The sequence below is a fragment of the Chelmon rostratus genome, chromosome 19, assembly GCF_017976325.1.
Source record: "Chelmon rostratus isolate fCheRos1 chromosome 19, fCheRos1.pri, whole genome shotgun sequence".
NCBI classification, from domain to species: domain Eukaryota; kingdom Metazoa; phylum Chordata; class Actinopteri; order Chaetodontiformes; family Chaetodontidae; genus Chelmon; species Chelmon rostratus.
The window spans coordinates 9,835,281-9,860,497 of NC_055676.1; the positions used below are offsets into that span (position 1 = coordinate 9,835,281).

At 40.1% G+C, this 25,217-nt stretch overlaps 1 protein-coding gene across 3 annotated transcripts in view; it reads right to left on the minus strand.

Annotated features, from left to right (window-relative positions):
- Positions 1-24,772, minus strand: part of LOC121623475 (splicing factor SWAP) — a 53,764-nt gene extending 28,992 nt beyond the window's left edge. Inside the window, exons 1-12 of one of the 3 annotated variants that reach the window (XM_041960751.1) lie at positions 24,416-24,437; positions 23,214-23,285; positions 22,587-22,750; positions 18,037-18,168; positions 14,919-14,995; positions 12,526-12,751; positions 12,200-12,300; positions 11,756-11,906; positions 8,763-9,024; positions 8,451-8,603; positions 8,179-8,272; positions 391-448 (exon numbers count right to left, since the gene is read on the minus strand). In XM_041960751.1, coding sequence (XP_041816685.1) covers positions 391-448; positions 8,179-8,272; positions 8,451-8,603; positions 8,763-9,024; positions 11,756-11,906; positions 12,200-12,300; positions 12,526-12,751; positions 14,919-14,995; positions 18,037-18,168; positions 22,587-22,750; positions 23,214-23,242 — 1,447 coding nt within the window. In that variant the 5' untranslated portion in view covers positions 23,243-23,285; positions 24,416-24,437. Of the gene's footprint in view, positions 1-390; positions 449-8,178; positions 8,273-8,450; positions 8,604-8,762; positions 9,025-11,755; positions 11,907-12,199; positions 12,301-12,525; positions 12,752-14,918; positions 14,996-18,036; positions 18,169-22,586; positions 22,751-23,213; positions 23,286-24,415 lie in introns of all 3 variants that reach the window. The other 2 variants (XM_041960750.1, XM_041960749.1) reach the window with 2 other exon arrangements.
- Between the last annotated feature and the right edge of the window lie 445 nt (positions 24,773-25,217).

A 25,217-nucleotide genomic window follows, 5' to 3' on the forward strand; every position in this document is an offset into this window, starting at 1 on the left:
GTTATTAGATGTCCCTGGCCTGTCGCCTCCCAACAATCTGTGTGAATACATGCCTCAATTTGCATACATGTGCATGTTTATGGCTCCAGCCAGCGCTGTGGTAAGCAGACTCTTTCATCTCTGCATAGATATTTGCAGCCTGATACCACCAAATGAAATTGCTAACATAAATACCAACAGACTCACAGGCAGCTGCTCATATGCACCAACATATGACACATACACACACTCACATTCATACTAGAGTAAATATGTGCATGTATACTTACATAGACACGTTTACCCAAAAGGCTTTGCATCTAATTTACTGATCAAATGAACTAAAGAAGAAGAAGAAGAGACAGTAGTACTGTGATCTGTGTTTTTTTTTTTCTTGAGTTCGTGTCCTACCTTTTGTCAGCTTGGAGTCTTTGAGTGACGCGTCTGATTCATCGTCTACTGTCTCGCTCTGGATTAAAAGAGAGAGAGAATACATATATATCGTGAGTCAATTTCCTACTTCCAGTGGACATTCTTTCAAAGAAAAAGCAGTATCACGTTGCAGAGGCCATACAATTTCTATATACCATCTAAACTTGATTGTTGATTCCACAGAAACCTGCTGTGCTTCATTTTGACATATAAAAACATCTCCACGGTGTGAGTGCTTCTTTGCTGTATAATATCATAACTGGTTTTCAACCAAAACAAACCATTGCATTTATTATTGTAATTACTCATCTGCAGAGTTATATCCACAGCGAAAGTTTATACCTCTGAAAATGCCTCCCTACCATGTACAGCGAACGTCGCTGTAGAGGAGCAACTGCGAGCCACTGCGGGGAACAGAGGCTTCTGGCTGTGACCTCATGGATATCCTTCAGTACTTTTATATTTTATAGCATGTGGAGGCTACAGTAGCAGTCTTTCAAGTCCACATTTTTACATCTCTAAATGTGCATTTCGGCTTGGCTGTGGAGCATGTGACTGACAGGTCTCTTTGTGTGTGGCTCTCTTGATTTTCACAGTACATTTTAAGGGGAGAGACGTTTAAACAGCAGTACCTGCTCTGTACACTTGAAAGCAATGCAGAGCTACAGGTATCGCCCTGAAGTTGGCAGGAAAAGTGAACGTCAGCAAAAGTGTGGGCACCCCAAGAAACTTGAGCTCTCTGATAACTTTTACCAAGGACTCTGACTTTAATTAGCTTAACAGTCATCTTCAGGAAAGGCCAGGTTATCAAATCTCCAAGCTTTATAAATAGTGTGATTCCTCAAACCTTGTCCCAACAATCAGCAGTCACAGGCTCCTCTAAACAGCTGCCTGGCACTCTGACCATTGTCCGAACATTTCTAGGTGTCTGTCTCCTCAGTTTATAATATTATTTAGAAATGGCAGTTAACAGGGTAAGTGGAGGTCAAGCTGTGGCCTGGAAGACCAAGAAAACTGCTATCTAGAGAACTGCTCACTGGATTGATGGAAAGGCAAATCAAACCCCCCTGTTTGAGATAAGATAAGATATAAGATGGGTGTTACAGGGAGCAGGCAATAGCAGTTGGGAAAAAAAGCATCCAAATAGACAAATACAAAATAAAAGCTGACAATATATATCTACACTGCCAGAAATTCTATAGAATTACACAGTTTATGCACAAGTTGCAAATGGTGGGTAAGGATAAAGTACAGCATTTACACTATTGCACAGTAATAAATATATATATATATATATATATATATATATATATATATATATATATATATATATATATGTGTGTGTGTCACAGTAGAATACCGGTATGTATTGATAGGTAGAGTACTCAATGAGAATGAAAAAAATGTAATATTATTATTTATGATAAATCACACATCAGTGCAAAAACAGTCTGAATATGGACCCAGTGCTACATTAAGCAATTGACTGCAAAAGACCTTCACGAAGATCTAGCAGACTCTGGGGTGGTGGTGCACTGCTCTAATGTGCAGCCACAAGTGCTGCAATATGACCTTCATGAAAGAGTCATCAGAAGAAAACCTTTCCTGCATCCTTTTTTTTTTTTTTTTTTTTTTTTTTTGCATCAGACGTTTGCAGAGGGACATCTAAACACATTCAGAAATGCATGAAAAGAACACCTCTCCAACTGTTAAAGCACAGGTTGGATCGATCATGCTTTGGGCTTGTGTTGCAGCCAGTGGCACAGGGAACATTTTACTGGTGGAGGGAAGAATGGATTCAATTAAATAGCAGCAAATTCTGGACACATAGATTACACCGTGTGTAAAAAAGCTTAAGGTGAAAAGAGGACGGCTTCTGCAACAGGATACTGATCTTAAACACACTTCAAAATGCACAATGGACTTTCTCAAGAGGCGCAAGCTGAAGGTTTTGCAGTGGCCCAAACATCCATGGAGTCTGTGGCTAGACCTCAACAGAGGAGTGCATGCAAGACGGCCAAAGAATCTCTCATGCAGGATGAATGGACAAATATTCCCCAAACAAGAACTGAGATACTCTTAGCTGGCTACAAAAAGCCTTTACAAGCTTTGATACTTGCCAAAGAGGATGTTACTAAGTACTGACAGTGCAGAGTGGCCAAACTTTTGCTTCTCACCCTTTTCTTTTTTGTTATTTTAAAACTTTAAAAGATGGATATACAAAAGCAATACTGCTTAAAATATTAAAGAAATGTGTCACCGTTACCTTAATGCTGCTGTGAAATCAGGTCATCTTTTACTTGCTTAGCTATTCACAGTAGGAGAAATTTTGACCAAGGGTGGTCAAAGCTTTGCATGCCACTGTAGAATAGGAAGTGTGTACTTTACCCTGTCAGAATGCCTGCAAATTCCCAAGGTGAATATTTTAATATTTTCTGTATAATGTTTTTTTGGGCATTTATATGCTTTTAATTTGTATTTTCCCCCAGTTTTTCTAAGGATTTTCGAACTGAACTCATTACAAAAGGACTTTCTTTATTTCAAACTGTGATGAACACTGTCTTTTTGCAGCAGGAAACATAAATTTTGGGTGCACAGGACATTAATTTAAACCAGCCGGTGTCTTCTTTTTTAAATGTGGCTATTTTTCTCTGTAAATCTTTAAAAAAAAAAGCTAAAAAGAAGAGCCTTGTCAGTGCAGCAGCAGAATGATGCTATGGTATATTAATATCTACAACAACCATGTTTAACAGATGTTAATAGATCGAAGGCAAGTCATCTCATTATGTAAATAATGCCAGTATTTCACTGAATGGTCCTGTACATGTCTGATCTGGATCAATTCATTTCAGTATTATTTGTTTGCTTTTACTTTTTACGCTCCTCTCTTTTCTCTGCTATTTATCTCTCCAACAGTAATAATTACTAACCTAAATAGCTTTAAACACCTTCAAGTGACTAATATCCTGCTATCTATATCACTCATATGTCACTCCTCACAGCAACAAAATACCTTCACCCCATCGCTGGCTTGTGTGTACAGGCCAGATAACAAAAACCCCTTTGCAGTAATACCTGTGGACCAAGTGCTCTTAGCCGCTTTCCCAAATATAAACTACAGATGGAATGAAAGAATGAAAGAAAAAGTGGTGATGAAGCCAATGCCACAAGGGGGGTGAGGGGTGGGGGCTAACCTCATGAGGTACACTTTGCCATGTTTGAAGAATGCATCAAAGGCAGCGTCCTACTATTCAACTGTAATTGAACAGTGCTTTCAACAGTGAAAGCACTCTACAGAGGCCCCAGAGAATATAACTCCTAAAAAACTCTAAAAATCAAAGCTCGCAGGACGAAGAAGCAGAACGAAACTCACTCAAAATCATTCTGAGAAGACCTCAGCTGGAAGTTGACTGTGCTCACATACACATCTTTAGCTTTAGCCTTTAGAATCCTTAGATACCTTGAGTCATGTGTTGCTGTAACACTCAGACACAAGAGGGTATTAATCCTCCTCTGAGTGGGAACCTGCACCAGTGTTTCACAGGAGGCTGCAAAACCTGTGCTAGTTAAAGGTTACGATCTTTGCAAACCCAGATATCTAAAAAGGCAAACTGTCAGATTTCACAGGGGTTTGAAATGAAAACTGTTTGCTGCAAATGAAAATGTAAATGACAAATCACTGACCTAAGCGCAGCGCTACATTTTCACATTACCTGCATCAAAAATGACTTTACTCCCACTCCATGTAAACTACCAGCTAAATCCATAAATTCAACATTTAACATTGTCATGTTACTTCAAAAAATGTAATCAATGCATTGCATAAGAAAAACTGTCAGATTATATCAAATTACTACAAACTTACTATTAATATTGAGCATTGCACTTTGTGTTAAATTGGCTCAATCAGGGATAATCTGACGCTCGACAAATTCATTAGTCTTGTTGAGACTTCGTTTGAACGTCTTCTGTCAACTCATCTCCCCATTATAATATTCTCAGAAATCTGACTTCACATAAAAATTATTTAGCTTTGATTTGCTAAAAAGCAATACTTTTCTGAGGCTTTCATTCACATCTTAGCCACAAAGGCACTGTTGACGCCACATGGGTGCTGCTGAATGCTAACAAAACAACTGCCGTTTGATGTTTTCTTAAATGTCAAGGTGTTCCAAGAAGTGGAGCGGGACTTCAGTTTACTATTAGATGCCTGAACAGACTGAAAAAGCGTAATTTTAAGTGTTGAAAGAATGTGTTTTACACTTACAACTGCGCATTTGAGTGAAGTATAACATTAAACCCTTAAACCTGAGTGAGAGCTGTCCAAAAAGGAGGCAGACATCTTTTGATGATCTGGACTGTTTACAAAATGCTCCTATTTGAGATAACAGTTTTATTCACCCACTCCCAAAGTGCCACATTTGGAAGATTTTATAGATGTTATTGACACTTACACAAAGCAACAGCAGCCCCACATCCTGCTGCTGTCTGCTTTGACTGATTTGAGCCCTTTCTCGCTTTTTTTCATCTACTGCGAAACCATAAATAATGGCACCGACGGAGAGCAGCGATATCTGCATCCCATTACCCACAGCACCAATCACAAACACAAGACAGGTCTCTTGATAGAAAAGCTAAGCAGCTGCTTGTTGGAGCAGCCTGCGCTGTGTCATAATGGGCCACACTCCTCTGCACTCTGACAAGCTAATTGATTTGATTCGTCAGAAGACAAACTGCTCCTTAGAAAACTTTCCCACTCACTGCTCGCCTTCTCCTTTCTCAGTGATACAAAACAGACTCGACAAACCTTGAATATAAGCACATATACATATGCAGGGCTATATATGTGCATATGTTAGAAGCATCTATCCATCTACCTACGCACCTGGCTATGACTATTCAAATCACACATGATGTCCGTTTGAGAGGAATGATGGCTCGATGGGGCTCCTGTGAACCTATGGACACTCTGTGACTATAACAGATGACTGAACACCAAAGCTCAGCTATGCGATTTGAAAAACACTCAAGCTCAGACACCCAATCTGGCAGGTTCTTGTTAAAAAAGGTGGAATTTGCCTTTAGCAAATGAACTGTTAAAATGGTGTATTTGCTCTTAACAGCAAGTAGAAAAGATGTGGGTGGTTCACATTACACATGCTGGAGAAGTCTTCCAATAAGTAATTACCTTTACCAAGTAGGTTATGTTTTTGGTTTGGTTTGTTTGTGTGATTGTTAGCAGGATTGCAGAAAAACTACAGCCCTGATTTTAAAATAGTGGCATGGGCCAAGAAAGAACCCATTAAATTCTGGAGCGGATCCGAATCACAGGGTGGATACAAAAATAATTTTTCACTTTCATTTACCTTGCGAGAGCTAGGGCTTTTGGTCTTGGCGGAATAAATGGCATACATCTTAAAATACAGGAGATAGTAGTAGTTCAATAGTGACAAAACTTGGCCAGCTGTAGAAATACGATGACTACATATCAAAATCCACATTCATGGGTACCAATAAACCTCTGGGGTAGCCTACACATGTGTTTGCTCATACTTGTTGATCCCAAAACAATACTCATGCCCGTATGTACATTCAACATTTAATTAGGTTTTCTGACTAATCAGACATACTATGAGAAATATAATGACACCATATTATTATCACTACCGTTTTGTATCATATATTGGTTCAAAAGGTACAGAGACAGCCTGAATAGTGACAAAGAGGCCATTCCCAACTAAATCTAATTCACCATTCTTTAAGTGGTTACCTCATAGATGGATAAATTACTACTGCACCTCCACTATAACCCCCAATTCTAAAAAAGTTGGGACACTGTGTGAACATAAATAAAAACAGATGCAATCATTTCTAAACAAACTGTGTTAACCAACCAACAGTTTTACAAAGTCTTTCTGAGCTCATGTAGTAATAAAACATTCAATATATTGTCTTTTCACTGTTTTTCATTTGAGTATAAGTCAAAATGATTAGCAAATGATTAATTTCTGTTCTACTTATGCTTTACACAGCATCCAGTGTTTTTGGAATCGCGGTTTGAACCTGTATTAGTTTCTCTAGTCTGTTTCAAGTATTTCAAAGGGACACTTAGTTCAAGAAGCTGGCCATGTTGTGCAATATACTCTCATCACCATAAGCACGGTGTGTGTGAGTCTCTATTATTAACAAGTGTTGAACTACAACTTAGTAGGCACAATTTTAAAGACTGAGATTCTGGGGCACCTTGAGGCCAAGCAGAAGGCAGCCTCTTGGACACAACAACAAACAATCATTCCTTGCTTAACTACAGGGAATTTCTTTTCAGCAGCTACTGGTTCACCAATACACCATGCAACACAAAAGGCATTTGCCACTGGGGAGCGAGGCCAGCCAGGAGAGGTGGTGAGAGCGCTCCGTGTCTGTTGGCTGATAGGCTAATTGGGTGGGACGCCTCAATAAGATCCTGATACACCCTGATTGGATATCATTCTGATGTGGGTGGACAGACAGTGATAGAGAGCAGGTACAGAAGCCTAGCAGCACTGGCAAGGCTGGACAAGAGAAACAAAAATGACTGAAAGGTCTGCAAATGGGCAGTCATCAATCAATGTATTTTAACAATTAGGGTTTGATCATGATGCAGCAATGTGCCTTTTTTCAAGATATTGAAACTTTATTGTGTAAAATCCCTGAAACAAGGGAGCCTTGAAAGTCTTGAAAGTTGGAAGTTTTGGACAATACTCTGCCAGTTTATCTCTTCCTTGTTCTCTGCGTCACTCTCATCCTTCATTTCAATATTTTGGATCAGGATACCTCTAATTTTAGCATGGCAGGTCTTGGCTTATCTGCAACAGAAAGCAGCTAATTTCAAGGTTGACTGTAAGTGCAGTGAATGCTTAGACAACCTTTTCCCGTGTCTTAACTTTGGCTGCAAATGCTGCTAACCAGAATTTCATACAGGTGTTGAGAACAGTGTGGATGACAAATGGAAGAAAAGTGTTTCTGTTGCTCTGAAGGTCACTTGCAAGGGTAAAGTGTAAAGTGTTGTCTGTTATGAAGAAAGGAATTTGTGTCAAAAACTATGGGTAATGTGTGTATATTGTGTACTGTATTAGGGATACATTTCTTGTTTTGTTTGTTCCACCCCCAGCACTAACTAGAGCCAAAAATTCCTGCTGATTTTCTGCAGGCAGCATTGTGCACACAGAGCTGGCTATCATTCAATTTCATCGGGTCAGCATGTGATTTTAGTTCCATGGGTGTAATGGCTAAATTATTATTTTCATTATTATTTTTTGGCTTGACTGATAACAAGCCTGATTACACCTTTTTGGAAATCCACTTAATGTGCTTGGTAAAACTCAGCTTCTCTAGTATTCACAACAGCAAGGTTGGTACTCTTGTACCACTTGGCAAAGCTTTAGGGTTTTACATAAGAGTTTTTATTGTTTATGATTCTGTAGCAGCTGTGATAACACTGTAGCAGTACGATCACCATAACCATTTGAATTCAATAACTGGGGGCCGTAAGTACCCAGAGCAAATTTCATGCCAGTTGCACTGGTCAGCTGTATCAAGCACATTTCAGTGTCAAAACGTTTTGCCAAAGGTGTCAAGATGTGGACATGAAACCTAAATAGGTTAACAAAGTTGAAGGGGGGGGGGTCTATCTGATTCTTATGCATGGCAATATAGACGGGTGCCCATGTGCACACACATGCTCACACGCACACACTCACACACACATATATATAAAACTTATAATACCTCTGCCAAGCATTTCCCTTCCTTCTGCATGAAGTAATTCTTCTTAAACTCGTAATAGGTGTTGTACTGATGCCAAGACTGCAGAAAGTCAAACCTACAGTAGACAGAGGGAAGAACACATACTGTATAAGAAGAGAGGTGAACACTTATAAAAGATGAGCCAGAGGATGATGAAGAGGTTCTGCAGTATCTGAGGGGAGAGTTACTGATAAGAGTATCTAAAACCAAGACCTGACCAGGGCAGCAGATTTATTCCTGGTAAGAACACTTACCGTGGATCATTCTTGGCACGGACACTGGCCTCAAACTTAAGACCGTTTCTTGCAACGTATTCGGCCAGCTTGTCTATGACTGGCTGGATGTCAGGTGGTGGGGGAATGATGGCTGGTGGTGCTTGTGTGGAAACTTGAGCTTCCGGTTTTAAACTGTTTTGGGGGGAAATTGGAGATGTTAACCTGAGAGAAACTGTCGTACCTGACTTCTGGTGAAGCAAAATACCAAAAACACAAAATTCAACATTTTCGATGCAACACAAACTATTATGGAAAAAATGGTGTTGTAGAGGGATGTCCATTACTTCCTACCTGGTTTCTGGTACAACAGCAGGAGTAGCAGAGCTGGTGACTTGAGATGGGGCTGTAGCTGGTGGTGCCATAGCAGTAGTTTCAGAAGGGGAAGGTGTAGTTCCCAGATTAGGCAAAGCCCCAGAAGACGTAGGGTTAGCCATGACAGCTGAGGGCATATTGTTGTAGTAGGTGCTGGTATCTATTCCCGGGGGAGGTGGGGCCAAGCAGAACGTTCCATCAGGAAGCATATAGTACCCATAGTACATTGCTGCTGCATTTGCTGTAAAGAAATGAGGAGGAAATGATGACATGTAATTCCTCCCAGAAACTCTTTAATTGTGCCAGAAAAAGGACAGACATTTACTGTTACTCCAGGTGGACACTGTGGACAACTGTACAATATGATGCCATCAATTTCCACAGCCAAGTAATAAATAAAAGTTTTGAGAGGACCATAATGTTCAGTTTTTGTTGATACTGTCACTGTTGTTGATTCAATTCTATGGTGACTATAGAGAAACAATCATTCTAATTTTATGTGAAATTATGGTGCGGTCACAACAGTCAAAGGATGATTTACTAATTCATTTCAGAGTCTTGTGATGGCAATCTTTCCATTTCAACCTTGGCGAAGAACATCAGCAGGTCAGGGCGAAATCATCTGCCACTGGAAATGAAAACTGTCAAAACCAGGGTTATTTAGAGAGCCTATAAATAACAAAAATGCCACATTTGTGCTCAGTCTCTGTGTTGACATTACATTTTCAAGGCAGGAAAAATTGAGATGTTGGCCAAAGATATAGCCTCTCATGACTGTAGCAACTGTTCGAAAAACCCTAAGTTGACCCTGACCTATAGTTTGTTTCATTTTATCCTAAATAAAACAACAATACAATAAAACACAATAAAATAAAGAAGTGATAAAATAAATTAGTGTAAAATCAGACTGACCAGTTGACCTCAAGTAGAATAAGCGATCCTAAACAGGTGTGTTTTGAGTGTGGATTTAAAACGGGAAAATGAATTAATCAATATGTCCTTTACATAGTAATTAATTTAAATCAGAAGAGAGAATACAAATCAACATGTGGTCATCTCTCTTATCAGTAGGTTTGTACTGCAAAGATAACTGATTGAAAAGAGAGAGAAGAGGGGGGCGATACAGGGACAGCGACAAAAATAAATGGTCAGTGTCAAAGTGGTGACAGTGCGATATTAACACATTAGTCACTGACCTGGTTGCCTTTAATAACACATCCAATTTTCTCTAGTCAGGAAAATGGAAAACCATAGCGGGAGCTTTCATTTACAAACTTGACATGTGTTACAGCAGTGATAAAGACATAAGACGTGTAAGTGGAAGGACAAAAAGGAAGTTTAGCTGAAATTTAGTTGATAGATGATTAGGATACTCATTGTATACGCTAAGGGAGGCAATGACAAGAGGTAATGAAGCAACTTATTTCCCATGCACTGTATCAACATCACAAGTGGAAAAAGAAAAATGCATGCATAGCTACATACATGGATGGGCACATTAACACCCCTGAGCAACAATGCATATCAACAGCACTAAGCAGCTAGGTCATCCACAACCAATTTACTAACAGCAACAGGCCTAGTTCTGCAGCAAAGATCATGTCTATGGACACCCTCCACAACTGTCTCAGGGGTGAATAAATTGCAGTAATGGACAAGTGAACACTCACAGGTCAGCAGGGGCCAATGACCATGGGTTTATTTAAGCAACTGTTTCAGGGGAGGATGAACTCGTACATGAGAAAATGAATTAAGCGGCAGCGTGTGGGTGGATGTGACTCATTGTTTACGGATACGGCCCAGTATGCAGCATGTACAGAATTCAGGCATTCGCTTAGATTCAATGCAAGTGCTCTTGTTTTATTTCTTTCATTCTGACAATGTCAGCTAGGATGACATTTTGTTTGAACACTATATACTTTGTATGGGACTGATCAAGGCATTACATTAGCCTGTTCGTCATATTCATGTGATCTGTGTGAAAGTAGCTCAAAATAATGCAATCTAAAAAGTTTCGGTGTCTAAGTGGTTCACTCTTCTCCTGGGTGGAAGATTAGGAAATTTGACTATAGTGACTCTAAGCAAGAATGCAGAGCACTTATGCCCAATCTCACACAAAGAAGTGACCCCTAGGCTTTTGAAATGCCTGTTCCACTCAGATTTATTGTCATTTTGTGGCTGAGTATAGGTTTTGCTTTACCTTTACATTGTGATGTATCCATTAATTTACTGTACATTAAGCATTTGTCAAAGCGTGAGTGAGTACAACACTTGAGGGGGTATGCTTTGTTTTATGCCAGCTCTGACTAGCCCTTTCATGTAATACACACAATTTCTAGCACAATGAAGATACATTCAAATCAATTTTTGCTAGAGATGTGGCAGTGTTGCTCATGTTATCGCAACTTCTCAGGTCCTTTCAGGTCTAATCTGAATTTTTCACACCTCCAAGGACACAAAGTCTGATCTCACCCAGAACCCAGGTGTACTACAGTGAGGACCTGACAGCTGGTTCATGTCAGGTCATGATTTCGGGAGGTCTGGTGTGCCCCACAACAGTTCTGAGCTCAATAGTACGTTGAAAATGCCCCCCACATCAATTATAGACTTTGGCAGGCATTAAAGAGTGGGGGAGTGTACTGAACAGCTAGCAGTGGCAGCACACTAGATGCAGAAAATGGTCCAAAAGGAGGTCAAACAGCAGTTCTTCTGTGGTCAACAGTAATTTCAGAAAAAAATGCAGCTTTAATAACTGCACAGTTGGGAAGGGAGGCTTTATATTTTCTTTATAAATGAAACCATTTCTTTGCTCAGTGGTGGACAAACAAGAGCAACTCTACGTGGCTAAGAGAAAAACCGAAGGAAATGGGAAAAAAGGCCAGACCCAATGTGTTATGAACACTCTAAGAGTCTTTATAAATTTCAGATGTGTTGTCTTTTGTACTCAGAGGAAAAAAGAAATCTATACTCACGGTCAGTAGTGTACTGCGCTGGTGCGCTGGATGCTGCTGTGTTTGGCACTTCCTCTGGTGTGGTTGTCATCGCTGCAGTGCCATTTCTTTCCTCTTTGGCTTTTCGTACAAGTGCTGCCAAAGGATGGTCTGGGTCCATTACTTTTAGGGGCTATAGAAGAATAAGGCCAGTTTGGTCGAACAAGCAAGCAAGAAGAAGAAGAAGCAGCTCTCTGAAGTCAGAAGCCATAAAATGCAGTGCAATATTTAAGAATTAGTCATGAGTAGAAATGTTGAGTTGGACTCCTATAGATGAGCAGCCCATGGTCACTGTCCACAAAAACCATTCTCCCACTTCTTTAACTACAGAGGTCTTTTTCAAAGCATAGAGTCACAAAGTAAAATAGCAACTGTATCAAACAGGTAATGCTGCACACTGGGTGGCCTATACTCTGTTTACATTACCTTCACCAGCTCCTCCAGGCGAGAGCATTTTTTTGGGGCAAACAGGCTGGGATGGAGGTAACTTCCATCCCCATCCTCATCTGAATCATCAGAGTGGGAGTCTGCAGCAAGCAAGCCAAATAAAAAAAGTACTGAATATATGTATGAGCAAATGTTTAACATTATAATCATTTCAGAATTTTAATGTTTCTTACTGCCTCCTTCCGTTCTGTTTGATTGTTCATGTGTTACAGATGTGATATTTCTGCATTGATTACAGCACAGTGCAAATTTAATGTTCGTGTGAGGACATTACCCCTACAGATTGACCGCTTCCTGTAACTCACCCTGTGACTGCTCTTGCTTGCTGGCGGAGACAAGGTTGTATCGACCTTCCTTCATGGCCCGCAGGATGTGTTTGTAATAAGGGTTCAAGTAATGGTCAAAACGAAGAAAGTCAAACTGGGAGTTACCAGCCTGCTTAGCTTTCAGGACTATCTCAAACTGAGCCCCCTGCTGACATACAAAGTTGGCCGTCCTCTCGATGATGTTATGGGTCTTGATGGTTGCCGGCTACAAAAAAGTAAAGAACATGAACATGTATGTTTTAAACTTTACACATTTCTTGGTTTGTGTAAAGTTTTTAATTGGAAGAAAAAAACAGAATCATTTCTTGTAGAAACACTGTTAAAGCTCAAGCAAAAATAGTGAAAAATGAGCATCAGTACCAGAGACAAGAGTGAGCTCCCTCATACCAAGGACACAAGTCATTTTGTCTCTGAAGCATTCTTATGCCCAGCACTCTTATGTTCATTGTGATGACATTAATTCTTAAAATACACATGGGGTGGAAATCAGTGGAACAAGAAATGGTCCATTATTCATTCATTATTGTTCCCCTTGTGTGCTTTCAATGATTAATCACTGCCATTACCTGGAGAGTACAGAGAAGTGCAGCGATCTCCAAAAGAACCCACATATCTCATCTAGATGAGAGTCATAATAAATATTACCTTCAAGGCACTAGCCAAAAAGATGCAAGTGTCCAACTCTAACAAACCATTATTGTGTTCTAAGCTGTCAAGGACTTGCTGACATACAAGGGCTTCTCGCACTCCATTTTAAGTTCTTATCCATTAGGTAAAAAGGGGATGTGTAATACATATTCTATGTTGATAGATGTTTATGATACACAAGGAAAGTATTCTCAGCAACACCTATAACTGATTAACACAGCTGCCACGCCAAAGACCCAAAAAGACCCAAAGCATAAAGCATGCCAGCATTCTAGAACTATAACATACAGTTTACAGCCATTTGTTATCATGTAAAAAAAAGAAGAGCCATCTTGGACCCTGTCAACTGAGATGCACATCAATAATTTGTTTCCAATCTGATCTGGGATCTTTGTTGCATTCCACCCTAGTTTAATTTAAAAAAAACATATCAACAATAAACTGCAATAAGCGGCAATGTTTCCTGGTAAACTAGCAGTCTGACATGCATCACAGCATCCAGGTTAGGTTCTGGTCAAAGACCCTTGAACAAGTCATTCTCTCCCCATGCTGTTTGCCATTTTCTGTTAAAGAAAATGAAAAATCCAATAAGAACAGTCATGAAAAGTAATCATGAGAAATTTTCTACTTCAGAGAGAAGAATATTCCTTAAAAATCTAGGGAATACACGCCAATATCGAATGCATATTGTGTACCACAGCTATGTTGTGCACTGTATGTATGCACATGGGTGTTTTTGCTATTGTGTACCGAGCATGATATATACTCCTGGCAGCTCCTGGCAACATTAAAGCTTGTCTTTCCTTTCATGCTTAAGAGAGTTGTAGACTGGCCTGGTCCATAGGGAGGATTGTCTGACACGAAAACACCAGTAAGAACAAAGCAACAACAATGCATATTGAATTTTTCAGTCTATTACATCTTGCATGTCATCCTTTGATGTCAATGTCAAACATTAGCTGTACGTATAGAAGCATCAGTGTATATATATAACTAATATGCGCTGTAGCAGAGATGTGCTATGTCATAAAGAGGAAAGACGAAGAATGCAATTTCATACATGTGTCAGGATTTAACTTTATCAAAAAATTGCAGCTCCGGCTATTTGGCCGTATTGCAATTTTGATAATATTTCAATTCATTGTTCAGTTTCAGTCAATGGTTTAACCTCCATATTACTAAATTATTTTACATAAAAATGTTGATGGAAATCTCATGTATGAGAGCCATCATCATCATGAGTTTGTTGTGGTAATTGAGTTGTCCAGACTGTCCGTCTCAAAGATTATATGCAGTCTATTTATCTTTGTTTAATGCAGTCTATCTCTTATATAAGCTACTGAATGGATTCAGCCTTTCAGTGATAAAAGCTGCCATCAACCACAAAACATTAATCCTATTAAATCAGCCCAATAAAATTAAAATTACTTCAACTAAATAGAACCAAACCAAACCAATCAGATCTTAGATCAGTGGAGAGGGCAGGCATTTCCCATCATGCTCTGAGGTTTTGCAGTCGGTCGAGAGCAACTTTGGGGCGTGGCTGCAAAAACTGCAGCTGCCTTAATTTTGTGAAGTTGTTGTTATCTATTTAGACTTCACGAAGGCTTTTTGTATTGGATTAAATCAGCGTCTACAGGTGTTTCTGTTATTGTTCAAACCCACAGTACATATGCATTGTGATACGCTGTGTTCATACAACCAACTGGATATTTGATACTCACCAGTTCCACATCGGGAGGGATGGCGAGGCCTGGGGGAGCAACGAATGGTTCCTCACTCTCCTCAGGCTCTGCCTCTTCTTTGCATGTGTGGAGATATTAGGATAAAAAGAATGAGACCAACTCTTGTTCGTCATTTGTAATAAAAAGCAAATACTGGATATATACTCAATTGAGCAATAATTTCAGACTAATTTTGAGTTACTAGAAATTCCATTATACAAATTCAGCTAGATGAAAAAGTTTGCCCAAAATTTATGCTACTGTGAATAGTTAATGAGTAGAAGATGGACTGATATCAAAAAGTCATAAAGCTAGAGATGAAACATTCCCTCCAACATTTTAAGCAAGATTAGTGGATTACTTTCGTTTGGTATAATTTTAGACTGAAAAAGGAAAGGAGGACTATACAAAGAACATGCAGCAGACCCTGAAGTGGTGGTGCACTGTTCTACTGTGCAGCAACACCTGCACAAATATGATCTTCATGGAAGAGTCATCAGAAGAAAACTTTCCTGCGTTCTCACCACAAAATTCAGTGTCAGAAGTTTGCAAAGGAACATCTAAACAAGTCTGATGCATTTTGGAAACCAGTAGACTGATGAAGTTCAAATAGAACTTTATGGTCGCAATGGGCAAAGGTATGGATGGAGAAAAGGGGAGCAGAATTTCATGAAAAGACCACCTCTTCAACTGTTAAGCATGATGTGGGCTTTGGGCTTGTGTTGCAGCCAGTGGCACAGGGAACATAAAATTTGGCAGAGGGAACAATGGATTCAATTAAATAGAAGCAAATTCTGGGAGATAACATCACACTGTCTGTGATAAAGCTGAAGACGAAAAGAAGACGGCTTCTACAACAGGACAATGATTCTAAACACACCTCAAAATCAACAATGGACTGCCTCAAGAGGCACAAGCTGAAGGTTCTGCAGTGACCATGAAAGCCCTCAACCTAAACATCGTCGAAAATCTGTGAATAGACCTCAAAAGAGTAGTGCATGCAAGGCGGCCCAAGAATCTCACAGAACTAGAAGCCTTTTGAAAGAAAAAAAATGGGAGAAAATCCTCTAAACAAGAACTGAAAGACTCTTAGCTGGCTACAACAAGCTGTGATACTTGCCCAAGGGGGTGTTACTAACTACTGACCATGCAATGTGCCCAAACGTTCCTGGCCATTTTCCTTTTTTTGTTATTTTAAAACTGTAAAAGATGGAAATTACAAACTATCATCTTGACTGAAAGATCAAGGCATGCCATCCTTAACTTCATGCAGTTGGAATTCAGGTCATCAACAGATATTTTGACCAAGGTTACAAAAAACCTTTGCATGTCACTGTAAATCATAGTAAAAGAAAAATGCAATATTCATCCTCTATCCTTTACCTTCATCTGTTGTGATAAAAATGTACAGGTAAGGGAGTTATATCAACATTTCTAATATTTTGATCAAGTAACAAACTGTTTCTCTTTTCTAAGGTATAAGCCACACATTGATCCATACAGGGAAGGTAGAAGAAGGTAGTCTGCTTACACACAGGTGCTTCAGTGAGGGTGAAATGGGTAAATTTATATAAATTCAGCTAATAAGTACACTGCACATTTAAATCAATTTCCTTGTTTTGACAGGGTATGAAATTAATGGATGAATTGTGAAAATGACTGGGTAGTTTAATTAGTGAGGGTTTTTACAGGAAGGTTAACAGTACCACCCAGATTTGTCATGTTTAGACAGACAATAGATAATGAATTATCCTGCAATTAACCTTTTGGCTTATTTGGCTTTCCCTCAGGAGCTAATAATAATGACAATGACTTTATTAATATTTTGATTGTGTGTCTCTGTATCTGTCAGCCCAAACACTCTCTCTTTGAGAGTATAAATTTGCATTGAGATGAGGGACTTTTTCATGTTTTTGCATTCGTGATAATGTCAAAGACTTTAACGATGAGAAGGGAAAAACCAGACAACAAAGAAAAACCTAAAACTGCAGCGGGGATTTAGTTGAAATCAGCTCAAAATGTTAATGGACAGTGTAACATGACCCTGACTGACTTATTCCCAAAAGGCAAATTCTTCTGGAGCTTTGGCAGACATATTCATATTCTGGACTCAGCCCTACAATCTCCCCAGAGAGGCATCTAGTCTGCTTAACTGTCAGGCCAATGGCTGGGACAAAGTGCTTCCATCTCTACATCAAATATTTAAAGTGTGTGTGTGTGTGTGTGTGTGTCAGATATGGATAGACGACAACCAAAGTTGTTGCTGGTGTTCACAGGTGATAAACAGTCTAAATGCCAAACCTCATTCTACACAGAGAAGGAAATTAAACTTTTTCAAAATGTGAACATCTCCCAGCCAAGTCACACATTCTAATTTACTAGTTCCTCACAAGTAAATCATTATTTTGTGGTTGAAATATACCAACCACTTTCATATTTCACCAGCATTTGACTGGTAGCTGGTGCTAATTTCTTACCCTGCTTGCACCCTGGGCTAAAATTTGAAAATCTTTTTTTCATGCTACAACCATGGGGCATCAAATACAGAGATGTTAGAAATAATTGTGTAATACTGAATGAAATTAAATTTAAAATATGTTTGAAACGTTTATTGTGTGCTCTGCAGGCAGAAATTCAACTCCGGCAACCCCGTGGAGGCTGTGTATCTGCAGATGGTTGCATGGATTAGAATAGTTAAAACAAAAAAGAAACGGATTAGACAGAGCTGCTGCGTTCCTCACAGCAGACTGCAGCAGACAAAAATTCACAAACTAAGTCAATCAGCTAAAAACTTACAGCGTTCCCACCACAACCATATAAAGGACACGAGAGGTTCATCAAAGATATGTCCAGATTGTTAAACAATACATGGACAATTAACAAAATTGTAAGAGCACCATCATGCAAGTGTCTGTCCCTTGCAGTGGTAGCTTTACCATTAAAAGCAGTGTTATATGTCTTGCTTTCCTGGTTTAGTCACAATGTTCCTACACAATATGTGTGTGTGTGTGTGTGTGTAGTTATGATTATATCCCGCTGACCAACTAACTCCATATGTATCTGAGAGTAACTAACTATCTGACTCCCTAAGCAAGTTGTCAATGATGTGAGCTCTCACCGGTTTCCTTGTTAGCATCCTCCTCCTCTGTGGGCTGAGAGGGGTCATAGTAGTCAGCACTGTATTTGAAGGCCACTGCATTGTAGGAGCCTTCATCAGCCAGAGCCTCACTCAGACGCTTGTACTCCTCCTCTGTGGAAAACAGAAGAGAAACATTTACCACAATATTGCTGATCATTTTAAACCAGACTGCACAAACTAAGCACTATTATCTATTTCGATGCAGCCCTGGAAAACCACAAACAACCATCTGTTGAGAATAATGTACCGATTGGTTAGACGTGTCTGAGGCAGGAGAAAGAAGGTGAGGGCCTCTATTTCCAAATGCCAACAAGGCAGCATACTTTGTAGCTAGTCAAAGTCAGAACTGGATTCATTCAGCCTAGCAACTGGTTTCTTTTCCATAAATCTTTTCAGTCAGACACTGCAGTACTCAAATCGCACCTGGCTACAGAAGCCGTTTGGCACAAACTCGCAGAGCATGCCTTGTAGTTGGGTCAGATCGAGGTCGGATTGCATTTCCACCACGAAGGAAACAGCTCTAGAAGTTGTTTTGGTCCCCAGTATATTTCCTGTGTTCAAATCTGCCCAAATGAATGTAAACTATGAGCCACAGTCCGATTTAACCACACTAAACAAACACTTTCTGATCGACCTGATTGACTGTATTTCATAAAGGCAAAAATCTTCAGCTGTTGTTTGGGCAGGGTTGGGCACTGTGTCGGTCTATACTGTGCAATGGTAGATATTCGTCCGCCAGCAGAGATGTGGTCTCCACTGCGGGAGCTATCCCTTAATCCATAATTACACACAGTCATTCAGTGTACGCATTGCCGCCCTGCTACACAGCGAGTGAGCAGGCATGTTGATGACACTGCACACAGTGTAGGTGCTTCATACTCTTTCTTTTTTAAAATCAAGTGTTGTCACATGTGAGGCAGCTTTTTCTGTTTGCATGGAAGTTCCCAATAAAAGAAGAAAATAATCAAATGTGATGAAGTCTGGTACGGTACTGTTATTTTAAACCATTTTTCCATTAATTTTACATAGCAATTACTACAATGTGATAGAAGATTTTGGCCATATCGCCCACCCCTACTTGCTTGAGTTTGGAAAATATTACACCCTGATCCCTTGAGAACTCAAGATAGTTGACAAAACAGAGCCTCTGTAAAAAAAAAAAAAATGTGTATATACTCTTTAAAGTAAGCTATTTTTCTATTGAGACCAAAAACCTGGTATTTTGTTGCCATTTACATGGTGAGATTTAAAAGAATACGCTCGAATAACAATAACTGATGATTGTGACTATATATATATATATATATATATAGTTTATAGTAATCTGAGGCCAGACATTGTCTTATGGTCCATGAGTAAAAAGACTGTGTATTTTATTGAGTTAACAGTCCCTTGGGAAAATTCAGTGGAGGCAGCTTATGAAAGGAAGAAGACTAAGTATGCAGATTTAAAGACAGAATCTGAGCAGAGGGGATGGAAGACCAGGGTCTGTCCGGTTGAAGTGGGGTGTAGAGGTTTTGTTGCAGGGTCAGCTGTTTCACTGTTGAGGGAGCTGGGAGTGCATGGGCAAAATTTAAGAAAGACAGTGAGGGAGATGTCAGATGAGGCTGCTAGTCAGTGGATATGGATCAGGAGAAATAATAGTAGTTGGGGAGTGAAATAGGGACAGTGGCCTAACCCGGCAAGAGAAGAGGTTAAAGTCTGAACAAGACACCTCTCCTCTGCTCTGCTTTCCCCGCCCCATCTTCTCGCTCTGCCAATAGGAAGAGAACCAGGAAGTTTAGATAAGGTGGGGGTGTGGCCAGCTACAGTCTCTCTTTGGGACCATGCGGCCTGTTCAGGTGAGTTTGCGTGGTAAGACACAGAGTTGGCTTGTTTTTTGATCTTTTTGGTTGTTTTCCTGTTTTGTTTGCTTCTTGAAGGAAATGTTAGGGTTTGTTTTCCTGCTCTGTTTGCTTTTTGAAGGAAATGGTAGGGTTTGCTGCTTCTTGAAGGAAATGTTAGAAGAGGCTGTTAAATCTAGTCTGTGGTTTAGGCCTCCACCTTCAGCACCTTCTAAATTTTCCACCCCCTACCCGAACAAGGGTCTGTATCCAATCCCTACTTTCATCTTTTGACTCTACCTCTTTATTTTCTATCCCCTACCCGAACCAGGGTTTGTATTCCCACCCCGCTTTTTCTTGGTGCAGTTGGTGAGAGGCAGGGGTAAATGATGGTAGTGTGGCAATCGGCAGTTACATGTGGCATCTAGGCCTGTGGTAGCATTGTAGCAGCTAACAATAGCTAAAGCGGTGAGAGTATGATAGTATCTTAGCAGTTAGTATTGGTAGCTAGCAATTAACATTAACAGTATAGGTGAATCTAGCTTTATTGTCTTCTTCTGTTCCTCTTAGCAGGTAGCGGTTAGCACGTAACATTAGCTAAATGGTAGCATCGGAACTGTATTGTCTTCTTCTGTTCTTCCTAGTGGTTAGCAGTAGCTTTAGCAATAGTTAAATGGTAGCATCGGTACTGGCCACTACCTGGAGCATCTCTGGGTCAGTTGAACGTGGCGGTGCTGTTTGGATTGTGTAGGAGCAGTGTGAACTGGCACTAGGGGGGGTGACTCTGGGACGCCGGAGTTCACTGCCTAACCTCCTGGAGGTGTAGTGGGACTAAGTAGGCGAAACACTGTTGAAGGGAGGTTTCCACCTGATGACCCCCAGAGACGTGTTAGGAATCACTGCTCTTTGGCAGGTATAGAGGCAGATTAGAGCTCCAAGGTTCTTCACTGAGAATGAATCCTCTTTTTGAGCACAAGTATCTTGTGTTTAAATTAACTTGATTCCATAAATATCCGACTGAGATTCTATTATAAATTATGGCATGTCCTTACACAAGCACACTGATCAATAAAAAAGACAAAAAGAGACCTAACTGGCAGCGAGACATGGTCACTTAGCCCCAGACACCATCCCCTTTCTATTGAAATTCATGGCGAACTATATCTTTATTAAAGGAGCAAGGGCAAAATTCCCACTAAAACTATCAATATTTCTAATGCCTTCCTGCTGTCCCTACAGTGGACAGATGGGTAATAGCCTGAGTGAATGGGGTCAGGCCTCCAAATTCAAGGGCAAACCAGCCTGGGGGATGAACCTTCAGCAGTGAGTGTATAAGTGTGTGTGTGTGTGACACAAATCATTAGCTGACTCATTCTGTCCTGTCAGTTTGGGCATAAGACACCATATTTCACTTAAAACTGTGGCTTATTAATTCAATTACAGTCATTAAGTCTGTCTTTCAGAAGGGTGCTTTGTCATCAAAACAGCCTGTTTCATTATAATGTAAAAGGACTGAGATGCAAATATCCTACAGTAGAAAGAGATTTCCATAGAAATGGCATCTCCAGAGCTCAGAGTCAAAGCCAGTACGTTTTAATGAGACAGAAAGCCGAACGTGTAAGATTCTCCCTAGAAAATCACGATTTCGTTAAGACAACTAGATTAAAGTATGTAGCAATTTCTGTTTGTACAGACAGGCTTGTCATATTAGCCTAAGTGTTAGTCTGTGGGAGAAGCGTTAAGAGGACATGGGCCTGAGATTAAAAAGTTTCTGGACACTAACTCAAACACTGACTGCCTGAGAGGAGAGTGAACATTTTAACTTTAAAACAGAAGAACAACACTGCTGTAGACTTGATGAACTCGAGTACTTAGTGTAATGAGACATCAGTAATTAAGGCCATATTCAAAGTGCCTAAGTTTTGGGAGTGTTTCAATTTGACTGCAACCATGCTGCTATGACTTGTTGATGGTGTTCAGTTATGGCTTGTGCAGCAACTTTGACTATCACACACACATTAGTCTAAGTGAGAGTTGCCTGCAAAGATCAGTATCTGCCAGTAAAACACAAGGGTTTGGGCTGCTGCTGCCGATGGGAATCAAGATTTATCTGTGGAACACAAATGTCAAAGCATTTCTAAATGTCCTAACATTACGCCAGTAGGAAAGTAGCGGCAAAGACCAATGTTGACCATCATACACCACTGAAACAACATCGAGATATGTTGCAGCAATTTTAACAACCTATTCAGTACATTCTTGTAGGTCATGTTCAAACAAAAAACAGCAATTAATTTTAAAAAAGACATGACCTACTGTCACATTTACTTAATTACCAATCTTTGAATTTCTAGTACTACCAATTATACAGCCATAGCCTGAATGTGAGTAATGGCGTTACCTCAAATCTTGTTTGAAATGCATGCAATGTGTTTACAGTTGGTGAACACTTCGCTGTGGCTTACTACTCCCTCGTGTGATAAGATGATGGGTTGAAAGATGGTAATGACTGATAACTGATGGGATCAGAAAAACTCCAGTAGGATTACTACATTGTCTGCTGGCTAAATGTTTGCCTTCTTTGGGTGAGAAAGAACATGACTCACTTAAGAAATGAAAGCAGATTTTTCTATATCATCCAGCATGACCCACTAAAGGCAGATTCACTTGTGTTTTTCCTAAATATTCTGATAGCAGCCTGCCCACCTTGACGCGCCTCCTCTTCCAGCAGGTCGGTGTGCAGAGCCAGGTACCTCTCCTCATCGCAGAGCGCCTCAATCCTGTCCTCCTCCTCCGACAGCTGGTAGGATGTATTCCATGACCCGCTGTCATACTCTGAAAGGTCATGTAAGTGACCACGCCCATCGTACCTGTTGGACAATAAAAAGGATTAGAGAGAAGGAAGTCGACAAACACTTTTGTACACAACATGGACCTACTTACCAACGGGAAGGGGGACCTAAAACCCCAAATTTATAACAACAAAAATGCTCTACCTCTTTAAGTCTGTCAAGAGGGAGTATACTTGTAAAATACTACAAGTTTTGAAACTTTCTCAAAATACTGACAACAAAATAATGCTCTCATTAAGTCCTTGGGCTAAGTTGATGATAGTGCTCTTAAGATACCTAGCGAGCTTTCTGCTGCTAATTCCTTCTTGGACAAGTCTTACAAACCAACAACCCTACATCAAAAGAAAAAAACAAACAAAAGGAAAACAAACAAAGCAACTCGCCTCTTACCTTACAGGGTTCAATCCCCCCTGTAACACTCATCATTACGTCTACATCTGCAAAGAAAGTTACATTCACACAAACCCGAGCACATAAATACCTATCCGTAAGAACCCAAATGGACGACATTTTCCAGGGTTCGTCCCTCTACGCCACCTCTCAGTTGCAGTTTCTTCATGAAGACAAAGAAATGGGGTGCTGTGGTGGGCATTCGGGGTTTGGCAGGACCCCTTAGCCTACCTTGCTGGGGAAAAAACTGGGTTATGTGATAAAGACACACATACAGAGGCTGTACAAATGAAACACAAGTTGGGCCACTGCAGATCAAGGTGGTTCAAAAGCAACAATGAACTATTCTAAGGTTAGAGTAATTCATTACATGTTCTGCATGGAGGTGGCAATCAAACACTGCACCATCGCCAGCTGCAACATTCTGTGGAAAGGCCAACAGCACCTTAATCCTCTTCTTAGTCCGAATGCGTCACATCCACATTGTGATATTTTGAATCACCTTAACTGCAGTAACTTTTGTCTTGGTTAGAATTTGCTCTGGCCTTGTGGATATCAGCACAGCATAATAAAATCCCAGTTCATCGCTGTAAAACGCAATTTGAAAAGGACAGAAAGCATGAAACATCTTCTGTGTCACACCACATTGTGGCTGACGTTTAATCATAAAAGTATACCTGCAGTAAAAGCTTCCAGAGGAAATTCTCCCAACATGCCAAGATGCAATTCCCACCTAAAAGCTAACTAAGCAGTCTTTAAGGTTATGAAATTTCGATATCTTCGTGTTTGTCTCTAACATTCACTACATGGCCAGTTTAGGAGGTACACAGCACAAACTATGCAGTCAAACACAACAGTTCTGCAATAAATCATGTCTTCGTGAAGGTTATAATATCTATTTTGTGTTAAACTGCATTACAGTGATTTTAACAAAACTTTGCTCACCCCAGCTGTAAGACTATTGTATTAGACTGCAGTAGTTTTAGCTGCTGTGCCTAATAAATTGGCAACTGCCTAAATATTGATAGCTCAGCGTCGTGGCTAATGTTAGCAAAGACTAGCAGGGAGTTGCATCTTCGCATGTTATTCTGTAAACTTCATATATAATTTTGTTCTCAGTTCAGGACATCCAAAAACAAGCTAGCAGGCAAGAAATAATATATTCGTCGTCAGTTGCAGGTATTCCCAAGCTTCTGCAAGAAAAACTCCAAGCAGTCCCTTGAATTTTGAAACAGGCTAACGGACAGGATAGATGGTTAGCATAATGTTTCGGTCTAAGCTTGTTCAACCGACCTATCAATCATGATGCTCTTGTCCCCCATCCATGGGATAAGATGTTTTCCATGTTCGTGGTAAAGAGCCCGTTCGTCGTCTGGAAACAGTTTGCAGGCATAGCCGAACACCAAGAGGTCGGCGTATTTATCACTGTCACTCACGTCCTTCTTCACCGGTTTGTTGTTGTGGTCTTTCTTAGCCGCTCCGCGACGATACATGTCCCACTTACACGTGAAAACGAACTGACTTGCAAGAGAGAAGAGTAATGACGGTGCACTGCTTGGTTTCTGAGAAGCAAATTGCTTACGAATGATCCAAATGTTACAATAATTCGTTATGTTACAGCCCAAAACAAAATTCTACGTGCCCCCGGTCGCCATATTGTAAAGCAAGTAAATGCAGCTGTGCTTCCGGTCCGCACTTACGACAACGTGCTCGCCTTGTTAAAATGTGCCTTTATGTAAAATATTTCTTATCAAAAACATCTATTAATCTGATTCAGCTGTATGTTTTTACGTAAAGGGGGGCAGCGTGTATTTGAGTCGTTTTTTCGACTGTGTGGCCGATTCCTCATCTGTCGAATGTGTGGATAGTGAACTGAAATAACTGTTACACTGTGCTGCTACAGCGCGGAACTGAACTGATAACCCACATTGCAATGAAGTTTAGGCTCCATTTCAAGATCACATGTGTTTATCAGTAGCCCGAGGAGCATTCTTAGCATTATGCAAGAGCATAATAAATATTCCCACAATCCCTGCTACAGATTGTATCAGTAAAATGAGCTGAAAGACAGTGTTACATAAAATGTTTGATAAAT